General features: G+C 31.2%; 1 protein-coding gene across 1 annotated transcript in view; it reads right to left on the bottom strand.

Moving 5' to 3' along the window:
* Positions 1-13,658, bottom strand: part of KIN (Kin17 DNA and RNA binding protein) — a 46,876-nt gene continuing 33,218 nt past the window's right edge. The window contains exons 12-13 of the mRNA XM_051963158.1: positions 4,188-4,288; positions 1-349 (exon numbers count right to left, since the gene is read on the bottom strand). Coding sequence (XP_051819118.1) covers positions 287-349; positions 4,188-4,288 — 164 coding nt within the window. The 3' untranslated portion in view covers positions 1-286. The remainder of the gene's footprint in view (positions 350-4,187; positions 4,289-13,658) is intronic.

Here is a 13,658-nt window from a genome sequence, read left to right as displayed (position 1 = left end):
TTTATAGAAAACATTTTAGAATATCATTCTTTTAATAAAAGGTACAACGTTCCAAAGCATATTACAAAAGGAAATTAAAAACAAGGACAAAATTTAAAAATTGTACAACTTAAGATATTAATAAGTCTGAATGAATTCCAAATATTTTTAAGATATACAGCAGTATTTAAATATTCTTCTGTCATATACAAAAGGAGCACCCTAACATGGTAGAGTCATATGTTGTTCTAAAAACACCAATTTGATGCTTGGGGATTTTAAAGGTCTTTTTTACCAATTTCCATCTTCAGGCAAGTTTAGAGATATCTTCATACTGAATACCTTCAACTCTGCGTCCCTTTAAAGGGCCCTAGAAATTAAAAATAAAAAGTGTAAGTATAGCTGGAAGAGAAATAAGAAAAAAGACAGCAAAAAGAAAAGTCCAGTTCCTTCCTTTTCCAACTATAATATGTAATAGTAAACTCATTCAGGTAAAAAAGAAAGCTATTAAGTACTTACTATCTGCCAGCAAGACAACATGTTTAAGTGTAAACAAATTAATTTCAGAGGGGAAGCAGTTAGGGGAAAGAAAAGAGATGAGAGAAAGGGAATAATAAGCATGTGAAGATAACTTTTACATTGAGTCTTGAAGAAAGTCAAAGACAAGAAAAAGGATGAGAATGGAAAGCATTCTAAGCACATATGGCAACTAATGCAAAAGTCTTGCTTTTATAGAGAAATGAAGTGCCACGTACAAACAGAAAGAACACCAGTGTCCCTGTATGACAGAACTTGCTGGGATTTAATAAAGTATAAGGAGACTAAAAAAGTAAGAAAAGGTAAGGTAATGAAGGACAAGTGAATGTTAGCAGATATTTAAAGAACAGTTGATTCCAATACCATATAAATTATCTGAGAAAAATGGGGAAAAAAGATTCCTGTCTAATTCTTTTTATGACACAAATATTTTGCCAATACCTAAATTAGAAAGAGCAAAAACTAAGAAAGACAACAGACCGATTTCCCTAATGAACACGATGCCAAAAAAATTAAATAATATACTGGCAAGGAGATTATAGAAATATATCACAAATATTGCACAATATGATCGGGTAGGATTATACCAGGAATGCAAAGCTAATTAAATAATGGGAATATCAGTAGCATAACTGATTATATCACTGTTAAAACTATAAAAACCATATGACTATCTCAACAGATGCAAGAAAAACTTTCAACAAAACATTGTCCCCATTCTTATTAAAAACACTAGAGAGCACAGGAATAAATGGAGCTGACCTTCAAATGATAAGTAATATCTATCTAAGTCTCTTAGCAGTCATTACCTATAATGGGGATAAGCAAGAAGCCTTCCCAATATAATTACAACTGTTACTTCATATTACATTAGAAATATTAGCGATAGCAATAAAAGAAAAGGCAATTTAAACAATTAGAATAGGCATCGAGGAAACAAAACTATCACTTTTAAAGATGATATATGGTATGGTACATTTGGATAAAAACAGAATTAGCAAAAATCTAATTGAAATAATTAAGAACTTTAATAAAATTGTATCAATCATCAGCATTTCTATATACTAACAATAAAGTCTAGCAGCAAGCAATAGAAAGAGAAATTCCACTTAAAATAACTATAGACAATATAAAACACTTGGGGATTTACCTGTCAAGACAAACACAGAAACTACATAAACCCAATTACAGAACACCTTTCACACAAACTAAATCTAAACAACTGGAGATATATTGTCTATGGCTGATCCCACATAATAAAAATGACAATTTTATCTGAATGTATCTACTTATTCAATGACATGCCAATCAAACTACCAAAATATTATTTTATAGAGCTAGGAAAAAATAAAACAAAGTTATCTGAAAGAGCAAAAAGCCAAGAAAGGAAATTAATTAAAAGCATGCAAAAGAAGGTAGCCTAAGCATACCAGATATAAAAATACATTATAAAGTGGTAATCATCAAAACTATCTGTTACTGGCTGAGAAATAAAATGGTAGTCCAATCGAATACAATAGAGATACAATATAGTAATTTAGTTTTTGATAAACTCAAAGATCCAAACTTTTGGGACAAGAATTCACTATATGACAATAACTTCTGGGAAAAGTGGAAAGCAATTTGGCAAAAACTAGGTATACATCAACATCTCATAAGATAAGGTTAAATGAGTGCATGATCTAAACATAAGGGATGATACCCTAAGCAAATTAGGGGAAGATAGAATTGTTAGATCTAGGGATAAGGGAAGAATTTATGACAAAACAAAAGATAAAGTATTCTGGAACTATTCTTGTGACTATTCTTGTGGCTATTCTTGTGGTGATTGATTATTCTCCTGAAACCAAGGCCCATTCAGAGGGCCTCCAGAGAGCTAACCAGACTATTACACAAAACTATCTATCGTCATGAAAAAAATGTTCTAAATTACTGCTTAAAGAAATGCAAATTTAAACAACTCTAAGATACAACTTCACACCTATCAAATAGGGTGATATGACAAGAAAGAAAAATGACAAATGTTGGAAGGTATATTGGAAAACCGGAACACTAATACACTATTAGTAAAGTTGTGAAGTGACTCAATTATTCTGGGGAGCAATGTGGGACTATGCTCAAAGTGCTTATAAAACCATGGATTCCTTTTCACCACTTAATACCACTACTAGATCCGTATCCCAAAGAGCTTTAAAAAAAAAAAAAAAGGAAAAGGTTAAGGACATATATGTACAAAAAGATCATTAATAAAAGACCCCCAAGGCCCATAAAAGGAACTGAAATGAAAGAGTCTGATCACTGATTACAAAACATTTCTTTTTTTAGAAAAAAACTTGTGAAGTAAAGAAGGGATAGAGAGATCTGGAAGTTATAATAAGAAAAAAGGACAGGTTTAGAGGTCATAAAGCAGAAAGGAAAATGGAACCATAAAATATGATCAGTTAAAAAATGTCAAGAGTTTTGAGCATAAAAGTGGAACATATTTGTGAAAATATATATTCATAAAATGAAGTCTATAACCATCTCTTTGTATAGCTATAGAATAGAGCAGTTCATGGAAAATGAATAAAAGACAGAAACAAGGAAGTTAGGATATTTGCATATAAATATTTAAGTTGAATTCCCCCAGTATGAAGGTAGGAGTTGAAATGGAGAGATACACAGTTAACAGGCACTGAATTCATTGAAGAATACCTACCATAATCTGACTGGATGATATAACTTAGGATAAAACAAGACTCAAAGAAGAAAAGAAACACTCAGTAGTAACAGAGAGAGAATCTGAAAGTGACATTGAGTAATTAGCAATAAAAACATTAGAAAGGAGACAGAATGGCAAATTAAAAGGGGAGAGATCAGCTTTTAAAGAAAAAAACAAATCCAAAACTATAAACTGTGAATCAAAGTTGTATTAATTCAAAATGGGGAAAAAATGGCTAGTTATATTAATAATTTTGCTTTAAGACATTAAATTTTCTTTTTCAAAAAAGAACTTGTACAAAAAATAAATTGGAACACTCCAGGAACATAACAGAATGTAACATAATATATTACATGATATTGTTTGACAACAATGTTGTTAACCAAGTGAAGAAGAATTATGACTAATATCAAAAAACACTGTTGGTACTATTATTGGGTTCTGAGAATAAAAAAATTCAGCAAATATACATTTAATCCTTTTTAAAAATATTTTGTGACTCTTAAAAGAGAGAGAAAAGGAAGGGGGTACAATGTGGGGAAGGAGATAAATTTGGAATATCAGTACCCAAATAGAGTTTGATAAGAAAATTACTTTAATATATCTCTTTAAGTTCCCAAGTGAATTAGTGAGGCAAATTTAATGGTCTTTTTATCATTATCTTTCCCTGTTTATTGTATCAGATACCCCTGAATTATTAGCTTTTTTTCTGTCAAATGAACCAAATGTCTTATAATTAAACAGAGAGTAGTCTGAAGGGAGTTAATTTCTCTCATTTTACTTATTTCAATCTTCTTTATTCTCTAAACTGTCTTAAAATCCACATTATAGTTTGCTGTTTTGCTATATTTGTAAAAATTTTCATTATGGATTATTTCTAGAATGTATAAAAAGTTATTAATAACTAAAGAATTCACTTCATATTCTTTGAACATTTTAAAATGACTGTTTCTAGACAAAATATACTTACAGTTTCAATTATGACAGTGGCAGAAAAAGTTTTTTCATTGATGGATTCTAGGGTTGCTTCATTTCCCCTGTAGCCTCCATTCAAAACCAAAACTCTTTTTCCTAAAAAAAAAAAAAAAAAAAAAAAAAAAGGACAGGAAACTTCACACAAAGAAAATAGCCACTTTCATATTACCCATATATGAGAGCAAAGTATAATTTCATCAGGTAGAGTACAGTAATTTAGACTTATTTATTACAAATGCAGAAACTGATGCCCAAAAATACATAGTGACAACTAAAGTCACAGATCTGATTAATGGTAGAAGTCAGGCCCTAATTCCTAGCCAAAAAATTGCTTTGGCCTGGCACCACATTGCTAACAATAATAATTTTATCTTAAAGTAGAAATAGCTGATCTGATCAAACACTGAAATATCCCAAAACATAATTTGTGGAGAGACATTATTCTTACAAAGGCCAACTACAGAATATAATAGGTAGAATATAATATAGTAGGAAAAAATGGTGGATTTGGATCCAAGGACCTCAGTTCAAGCCCTCAGAATATAGCAAAGGTGGGTTATTTAACTTCTCTAGGCCTGCCTACCGCTCACCTGTCAAATACTTAAGATCATCTTAGAAAACTCCCCCAAAGTTAGAAACTTTGGTAACTGGGATGTTTCCCTCCTCCTGACATTAGTCAAGAGTGCATTTAAGCTTGAAAACATGGGAAAACATAAAATTCTAGCACAATTTTCAGGGCATTGTGAATTTGAAATAAGACTGAGTCCCTAGAAACTAACAACATGCTTCAGAGAGTTAGATCACAGAAAACAAAAACCAGGGTTAATTACAGAACAATGCCTTTCATAATAACATATGGTTATTATGATATATATAAGCAACTTTATTTCTCTCAAACAGCTCTGTCATTATCAGCAATCCCGACTCCTTATTTTCAACTGCCACTAGCCCATTTGTGTTGTGCTGGCTACAACAATCATCTTTCTCTAAACATTTTTCAATTATATACCTCTATCAGTAAAAAATGTTAAACACAAAACTGATCAACAGACAATTTTTGAACACACCTCTGTGTTTATTTGTAAATAACATATGTGGACTACAATACTAATAACTATTATAAAACATGCAAAAATACAAATTTAAAATGGACAAAATAATTAGTTCAGAGGCAATAGGTGCTATTAGAGAGTGATCCATATCAAAACTTGTACTTTAGCACATAAATTCATGAGCATATATTACAACAAAACTCAGAAAGAAGAGATTAAAAGAAATTCCATAACTGCAGACAATATAAAATACTTAGGAGTCTGACAAGACAAATGCAAGGACTTTATGAGCACAATTACAAAATACTTTTCACATAAAGACCTAACAATTAGCAAAATATATATTTGTTTATATACATACATATGTACATACACACACACACACATATATATACCACGCCAATAAAATAAAAATGACAATTCTACCTAATTTACTTATTTAATGCCATACCAATTCAAGCCCCATAGAAATATATTATAGATCTAGAATAATATCAAAGTTTATATGAAGATCAAAAGAATATCAAGGAAATCAATTTTTAAAAGTGTGAAGGATGGGTCCATGACCTAGGCATAAAGAACGAGATTATAAATAAATTAGAGGAACATAGGATAGTTTATCTCTCAACTGTGGAGGAGAAAGAAATTTGTGACCAAAGATGAACTAGAGACCATTACCGATCACAAAATAGAAAATTTTGATTATATCAAATTAAAAAGCCTTTGTACAAACAGAACAAATGCAAACAAGATTAGTAGGGAAGCAACAAACTGGGAAAACATCTTTACAATTAAAGGTTCTGATAAAGGCCTCATTTCCAAAATATATAGAGAACTGACTCAAATTTATAAAAAATCAAGCCATTCTCCAATTGATAAATGGTCAAAGGATATGAACAGACAATTTTCAGATGAAGAAATTGAAACTATTACCACTCACATGAAAGAGTGTTCCAAATCACTATTGATCAGAGAAATGCAAATTAAGACAACTCTGAGATATCACTACACACCTGTCAGATTGGCTAAGATGACAGGAAAAAATAATGATGAATGTTGGAGGGGATGCGGGAAAACGGGGACACTGATGCATTGTTGGTGGAGTTGTGAACAATCCAGCCATTCTGGAGAGCAATCTGGAACTATGCCCAAAAAGTTATCAAACTGTGCATACCCTTTGATCCAGCAGTGTTTCTATTGGGCTTATACCCCAAAGAGATACTAAAGAAGGGAAAGGGACCTGTATGTGCCAAAATGTTTGTGGCAGCCCTGTTTGTAGTGGCTAGAAGCTGGAAAATGAATGGATGCCCATCAATTGGAGAATGGCTGGGTAAATTGTGGTATATGAATGTTATGGAATATTATTGCTCTGTAAGGAATGACCAGCAGGATGAATACAGAGAGGCTTGGAGAGACCTACATGGACTGATGCTAAGTGAGATGAGCAGAACCAGGAGATCATTATACACTTCGACAACGATATTGTATGAGGATGTATTCTGATGGAAGTGGATTTCTATGACAAAGAGACCTAACTAAGTTTCAATGGATAAATGATGGACAGAAACAGCTACACCCAAAGAAGGAACACTGGGAAATGAATGTGAACTATTTGCATTTTTGATTTTCTTCCCGAGTTATTTTTACCTTCTGAATCCAATTCTCCCTGTGCAACAAGAGAACTGTTCGGTTCTGAAAATATGTATTGTATCTAGGATATACTGCAACATATTTAACATATGTTTATTTATATATAATATATATTATTTATTTATTATTATTAATATTATTATTGTTTATATATATATAATATTTATATATTTACATTTAACATATATAGGACTGCTTGCCATCCTGGGGGGGGAGGGGGAGGGGGGAGGGAAGGAGGGGAAAAAACGAAACATAAGCGAGTGCAAGGGATAATGTTGTAAAAAAAAATTACCCTGGCATGGATTCTGTCAATACAAAGTTATTATTAAATAAAATAAAATTTAAATTAAAAAAAAAAGTGTGAAGGAAGGCAGTCTAACAGTATCAAATTTCAAATTTGTATCAGCATCAAATCAGTATCAGTATCAAATATCCAAATATTAAAAAGAGGTCTTAATCATTAAAATAATCTAGTATCGACTAAGAAGTTATTAAATCATTTAAATAGTTAGGGACATTACTCATTAATAAGTGATCACACTACTCTAATATTTGATAAACCCAAAAATCCAAGCTTTGGGGGCAAAAATCATTATTGACAAAAAGTACTGAGGAAACTATCAGAAAATAGACATAAACCAACTTCTCATATTATATCATATACTCAAAATGAGATATGATTTAAAAAGAAGGGTGACATAATGAGCAAGTTAGGGAAAAATGGAAAATTTAACTGTAAGAAGAGGGAAGAGTTTATGAGCAAACTCTAAGAGAGAGAGAGAGAGAGAGAGAGAGAGAGAGGATCATGAGAAGTAGAATGAATACTTTTGATTACATGAAATTAAAAGATTTTGCATAAACAAAACCATTGCAATCAAAATTAGATGGAAAACAAAAAACTGCAAAGGGGAAGGAATTTCTAGTAAGTTTTTCTGATAAAGACCTCATTTCTTAAAAATAGAGAGAACTGAGCTAAAATCGTTAAAAAAAAAAAAAACGGGGGGAGGGGTCATTCTCCAATTAATAAATGCTTAAAAGATATAAACAAGCAGTTTTCAGATAAAAGAAAAAATCAAACTTTATCAATAGTCACATAAAAAAACTCTATATCACTTGTCTTAGAGTAAGGCAAATTAAAACAATTCTAAGGTACCATCTCACACCTATGAGATTGGCTAACATGACAGAAAAGGAAAATGACAAATGCTGGAGAGGATATGGAAAAATAGGAAACTAATTTGCTGTAGCTAGAGTTGTAAACTGGTTCAATCATTCTGGAGAATGATTTGGAAATATACCAGAGGACTATCAAACAATGAATACCTTCTGACTCAACAATACCACCACTAGATCTGTATCCCAAAGGATCTAAGAAACAGATCTACATGTACAAAAATATTCGTAACAGCTTCTTTTGTGGTAACAAAGAAGTGGAATTTGAGGGGATACCCATTCATTGAAGAATGGCTAAAAAAGTTATATGATTGTGATATAATACTATTATACTAAAAGAAATGAGGAGAATGGTTTCAGAAAACCTAGGATATCCTTCATGAACTCATGACAAGTTAGCAGATGCAGAAATAAGGCTACCCTTATCAATACAATAATCCAGAACAATTCCAAAGAATCTATGATTAAAAAAAAAAACCTATTCATCTCAGAAAAAGTGATGAACCCTGAATAAAAAATGAAGTATAATTTTTTCACTCTTTTTTTTTGGCAACATGTTTGATATGGAAATGTTTTTGATTAATTTCACACATAATTGATATCATATTGCTTGCCTTCTTATTGAATGGAGAAAAAGCTGAAGGGAGGAAGACAACTAGGGATTCAAAATTTATCAGAAAGACTACATTGGTTTTGTTTTTGTGTGAAAGCTTTTTAATTTAATGTAATCAAACTTGTTTATTTTGCATTTTCTAATGTTGTCTACTACTTCTTTGGTCATGAATTCCTCTCTTCTACAAACAGCTAATAAAATAAACTAATTCCTACTCTCCAAATCTGCTTATTATATCACCCTTTAATCGCAAATCATGGACCCATTTTAACTTTATTTTTACTATGGGGTTGTGAAATGTAGGTCTATGCCAAGTTTTGACATATTATTTTCCCGTTTTTCTAGCAAAGGGTAGGCACAGTTTTCGTCTATTAAACATTGGATTACTATAATCTTGATTATTGTATCGTACATTTAACCTATTCCACTGATCCATCACGCTATTTCTTAGTGCCAGTACCAAATGATTTTGATGACTGCTGCTTAAGAGTTTTAGGTCTGGTTCTTCCAAATTAAGTTTGTTATTATTTGTTCTAGCTCTATAAAATAATTTTGTAGCATTTTGATTGGTATGGCACTGAACAAATAGATCAATTTAGGTAGAATTGTCACGATTATTATATAATCTTGGCTTACCCATAAACAACTTATTTTTCCAATTGTTTAGATCAGACTTTTATGTGAGAAGTGTTTTGTAACTGTGTTCATAGTTCATATTGTTGTTTTGTCTACAGTTATTTTAAATGGAATTTCTCTATCTCTTACGGCTGGACTTTTGTCAGTTATAGAAATGCTGATGATTTGTTTGGGTTTATTTTATGTTCTGCAACTTTGCTAAAGCTATTAATTGTTTCAAGTAGGTTTCTGGGTGATTTTCTAGGATTCTCTAAGTGTATCATCATATTATCTGCAAAAAGGGATAGTTTTATCTCCTCATTTCCTATTCTAATTCATTTAATTCTTTTTTCTTTTCTTATTGCTAAAACCAACATTTCTAATACAATTTTGAATAATAGTGGTGATAATGCCATCCTTGTTTCACTTCTGATCTTATTAGGAATGCATCCAGCTTCTCCACATTACAAATAATATTTGCTGATGGTTCTAGATAGATGCTGCTTATTATTTTAAGGAAAATTCCTTTATCCTATGCTCTCTAATGTTTTTAATAAGAATGAATGCTGTATTTGCAAAAGCTTTTTCTACATCTATTGAGATTATCATATGATTTCTGTTGATTTTATTATTGATATGATCAATTATAGCAATAGTTTTCCTGATATTGAGCCACACCTGCATTCCTGATATAAATCCCAATTAGTCATAATATATTATACTGCTGATAAGTTGTAATGTCTTTGCTAATATTCTATTTAAAATTTTTGAATCAATGGGAGATCGGTCTGTAAGGCTAGTTCAATATCAGGAGAACTATTACCATAACTGACCATATCAATAACAAAATAAACAAATTATATAATAATCTCAATAGATGCAGAAAAAGCTTTTGACAAAATATAGCACCCATTCTTATTAAAAACACTAACGAGTATAAGAATAAAGGGATTTTTCTTAAAATAATAAGCAGCACCTATCATAAAATATTTTAAAAGGAAAATAAGAGAGATAGAAGAAAAATAGGGAAAAGAAATGAGGTATGCAAGAGAGTCAACAGCTTGGAAAAGGAAGGAGAAAAAATCCACTGAAGAAATTAATTCATTAAAAATATGATTGGCCAAATTAAAAAAGTCCACTGGAAAAAAACACCACCTTAAAAGTAGAATTAATCAAATGGAAAAAGAAACACAAAAACTAAATGAAGAAAATCATACACTAAAAACTAGAATCAGGCAAATGTAATCTAATGACTCTCTGAGACATGAAGAATCATTCAAACAAACTAAAAAGAATGGAAAAAAATGGAAGAAAATGTAAAATATTTCATTGAAAAAACAGCTGACCTGGAAAATAGATCCAGGAGAGACAATTTAAAGATTATTGGTCTATCTGAAAGCGATAACAAAAAAACAAACAACAAAAAAACCCTAGAGAGCATTTTTCAATAGATTATCAAGAAAAACTATCCTGATATATTAGATTCAGAGGATAAAATAGTCATTTAATGAATCTCTCAATCACCTCTGGAATGAGATTAAAGGCCGCACAAGAAAAACGACAATAACATTGTTGTAAAACTCTAGTACTATAATCGCAAGGAAAAAATATTGCAAGCCACCAGAAAAAAAACAATTCAAATATAAAGGAGCCACAGTCAGGATTACCCAGGATCTGGCATCTTCTACAATAAAGGATCAAAAGGGCCTGCAATATCATATTCTGGAATGCAAAGGACCTGGGATTACAACCAAGATTCAAATACCCAGTGAGACTGAACAATACCTTTCATGGGACAAAATGGATCTTCAATGAAGAAAAGGACTTTTACTCATTTCTACTGAAAAGATCAGAACTAAAGAGAAAATTTGATCTTTAAACAGAGGACTCAAAATAAATATAGAAAGGTAAACAGGAAAGGAAAAAAAAAACATTTAAAGGTAAAACTGTATAAATCCCTAAATAGAAAAATTATATCTGTAATTCTTAAAAACTCTATCTTTTATTGGGGGTAGTTAGAGAGGACGTCCCTGGATGGAGTATGTGACTATAAATTGACTCTGATATGATGATATCAAAGAAAAAGTCATTAAGGGATGGGAAAAAGACTGTATTGGAAGAAGAGGAAAGGGGAGTCAAAGGGGATAAATTAGATTACATGAAGAAACACAAAAGTCCTATTATAATAGAGGAAAAGAAGGGAGGGGGATGAACATTGTCTGAAGTTTAATCTCATCAGTTTTACCTCAAAGAGAGAATAACATTTACTCAGTGAGGTACAGAAATTTATCTTATCCTCTAAAAAAGGAGGAGGAGAAAGGGGAAAGAAAGAAGAGGGGCTGATTAGAAAGGAGAGCAGGAATACTAGAAGAAATGGCTAAGAGAAAGGAGGAGAGGTGATAGACGATAGGATAGGATGAGGGCAGGTTTGGTTAGAAATAAAATACTACTAAGGAAGGACACTGCGGAAAGAGAGGTGGAGAAAGTATATACAAGGTAGAAAACAGGATAGAGGGAAATATACAACTGGTAATCATAACTATGAATGTGACTGGGATGAACTCTCCTATAAAACAGAAGCTGATAGCAAAGTGGATTCAAGAAAACCATTTGAAACAGAGAGATACATACAAAATAAGGATGAAAAGCCGAAGCAGAATTTATTGTGCTCTCGCTGGAAAAAAAAAAAAAAGCAAGGATAGCAATTCTGATGTCATACAAAACAAAAATAGATCTAATTAAAAGAGATAAGAAAGGAAACTACATCTTGTTAAAGAGTACCATAGAAAATGAAGTGGTACAGATATTAAGCATATATGCACCAAGTGATACAGCATTCAGATTCTTAAGAGAAGGTAAGCCAGTTACAGGAAGAAATACACAGCAAAACTATTCTAGTACCTCAACCTTGTCCTCTCAGAATTAGATAAATTTAACCACAAAAATAAACAATAAAGAAATTAGAGAGGTTAATAGAATATTAGAAAACTTAGATAGGATAGACCACTGAGAAAACTGAATAGGGCATAGAAAGAAATATACCTTTTTCTCAGAAGTACATGGCACTTACACAAAAACTGACCATGTCTTTGGGCATCAAAACTCTCACAATCAACTGCAGAAAGGCAGCAAGAATAAATGCACCCTTTTCAAGATTTCAATGCAATAAAAATTACATTCAATGAAGAGCTTGGAAAAGATTGACTAAAAACCAATCTGAAATTAAATAAGCAAGTTCTAAAGAATGATCAAGTCAAACAATAAATCATAAAAACAATCAATAATTTCAACAAAGAGAATGACAATAATGAGACAACATACCAAAACTTATGGGATGCAAGCAAAACAGTTTTGAGGGTAAATTTTATATCTCTAAATATTTAAATAAATAAAATAGAGAAAGAGGAAATCATTGAATTAGGCATGCAACTAAAAGAGCTAGAAAAAGAACAAATTAAAATCCCCAATTAAATACCAAATTAGAAATTCTGAAAATCAAAAGAGAGATTAACAAAATTAAAAGAAAACTATTGAAATAATCAAAACTAAGAGTTGGTTTTATGGGGGGAAAAAAAAGCATCAAAACTGATAAATTTTTGGTTAATTTGATTAGAAAATGAAAAGGAAAAAGCAAATTACCAGCATCACAAATGAAAAGGGTGAACTTACCATAAGTGAAGAAACTAAAGCAATAATTAGAATCAATTTTGTCCAATGGCATACCAGCAAATCTGATGATCTAATTTAAATGGATGAATATTTACAAAAATATAAATTGCCCAAATTAACAGAAGAGGAAATTAATGGGGTTACTTAAGTAACCTCATTTTAGAAAAAGAAATTGAACAAGCCATTAATGAATTTCCTAAAAATAAGTCTCTAGGACCAAATGGATTTACAAGTGAATTTTACCAAACGTTTAAAGAACAATTAATTCCAATACTACATAAACTACTTGTAAAAATAGACACAAATATAATGCCAATAACTAAACCAGGAAGAGCCAAAACAGAGAAAGAAAATTATAAACTCATCTTCCTAATGAATGTTGATCAAAAATGTTAAAGAGACTACATCAACCTATCACCAGGATGATAACACTATAACCAAGTGGGATTTACATCAGGAATACAAACCTGGTTTAATATTAGAAAAACTATGGGCATCAATGTCCACATCAATAACAAAACTAAAAATAAAATCATATGACAATCTCAATAGATGCAGAAAATACAGCATCCATTCCTATTAAAAACACTTACAGAGCACAGGAATAAAGGGAGTTTTCTTAAAATGATAAGCATATCAATCTAAAACCATCAGCAAGCATTATTTGTAATGGGGAGAAGCTAGGAATATTGCC

This window comes from Antechinus flavipes, chromosome 5 (assembly GCF_016432865.1).
Source record: "Antechinus flavipes isolate AdamAnt ecotype Samford, QLD, Australia chromosome 5, AdamAnt_v2, whole genome shotgun sequence".
Taxonomy (NCBI): domain Eukaryota; kingdom Metazoa; phylum Chordata; class Mammalia; order Dasyuromorphia; family Dasyuridae; genus Antechinus; species Antechinus flavipes.
The sequence above is the reverse complement of the archived record's forward strand: the minus strand, read 5'-3'. Positions and strand labels throughout refer to the sequence as shown.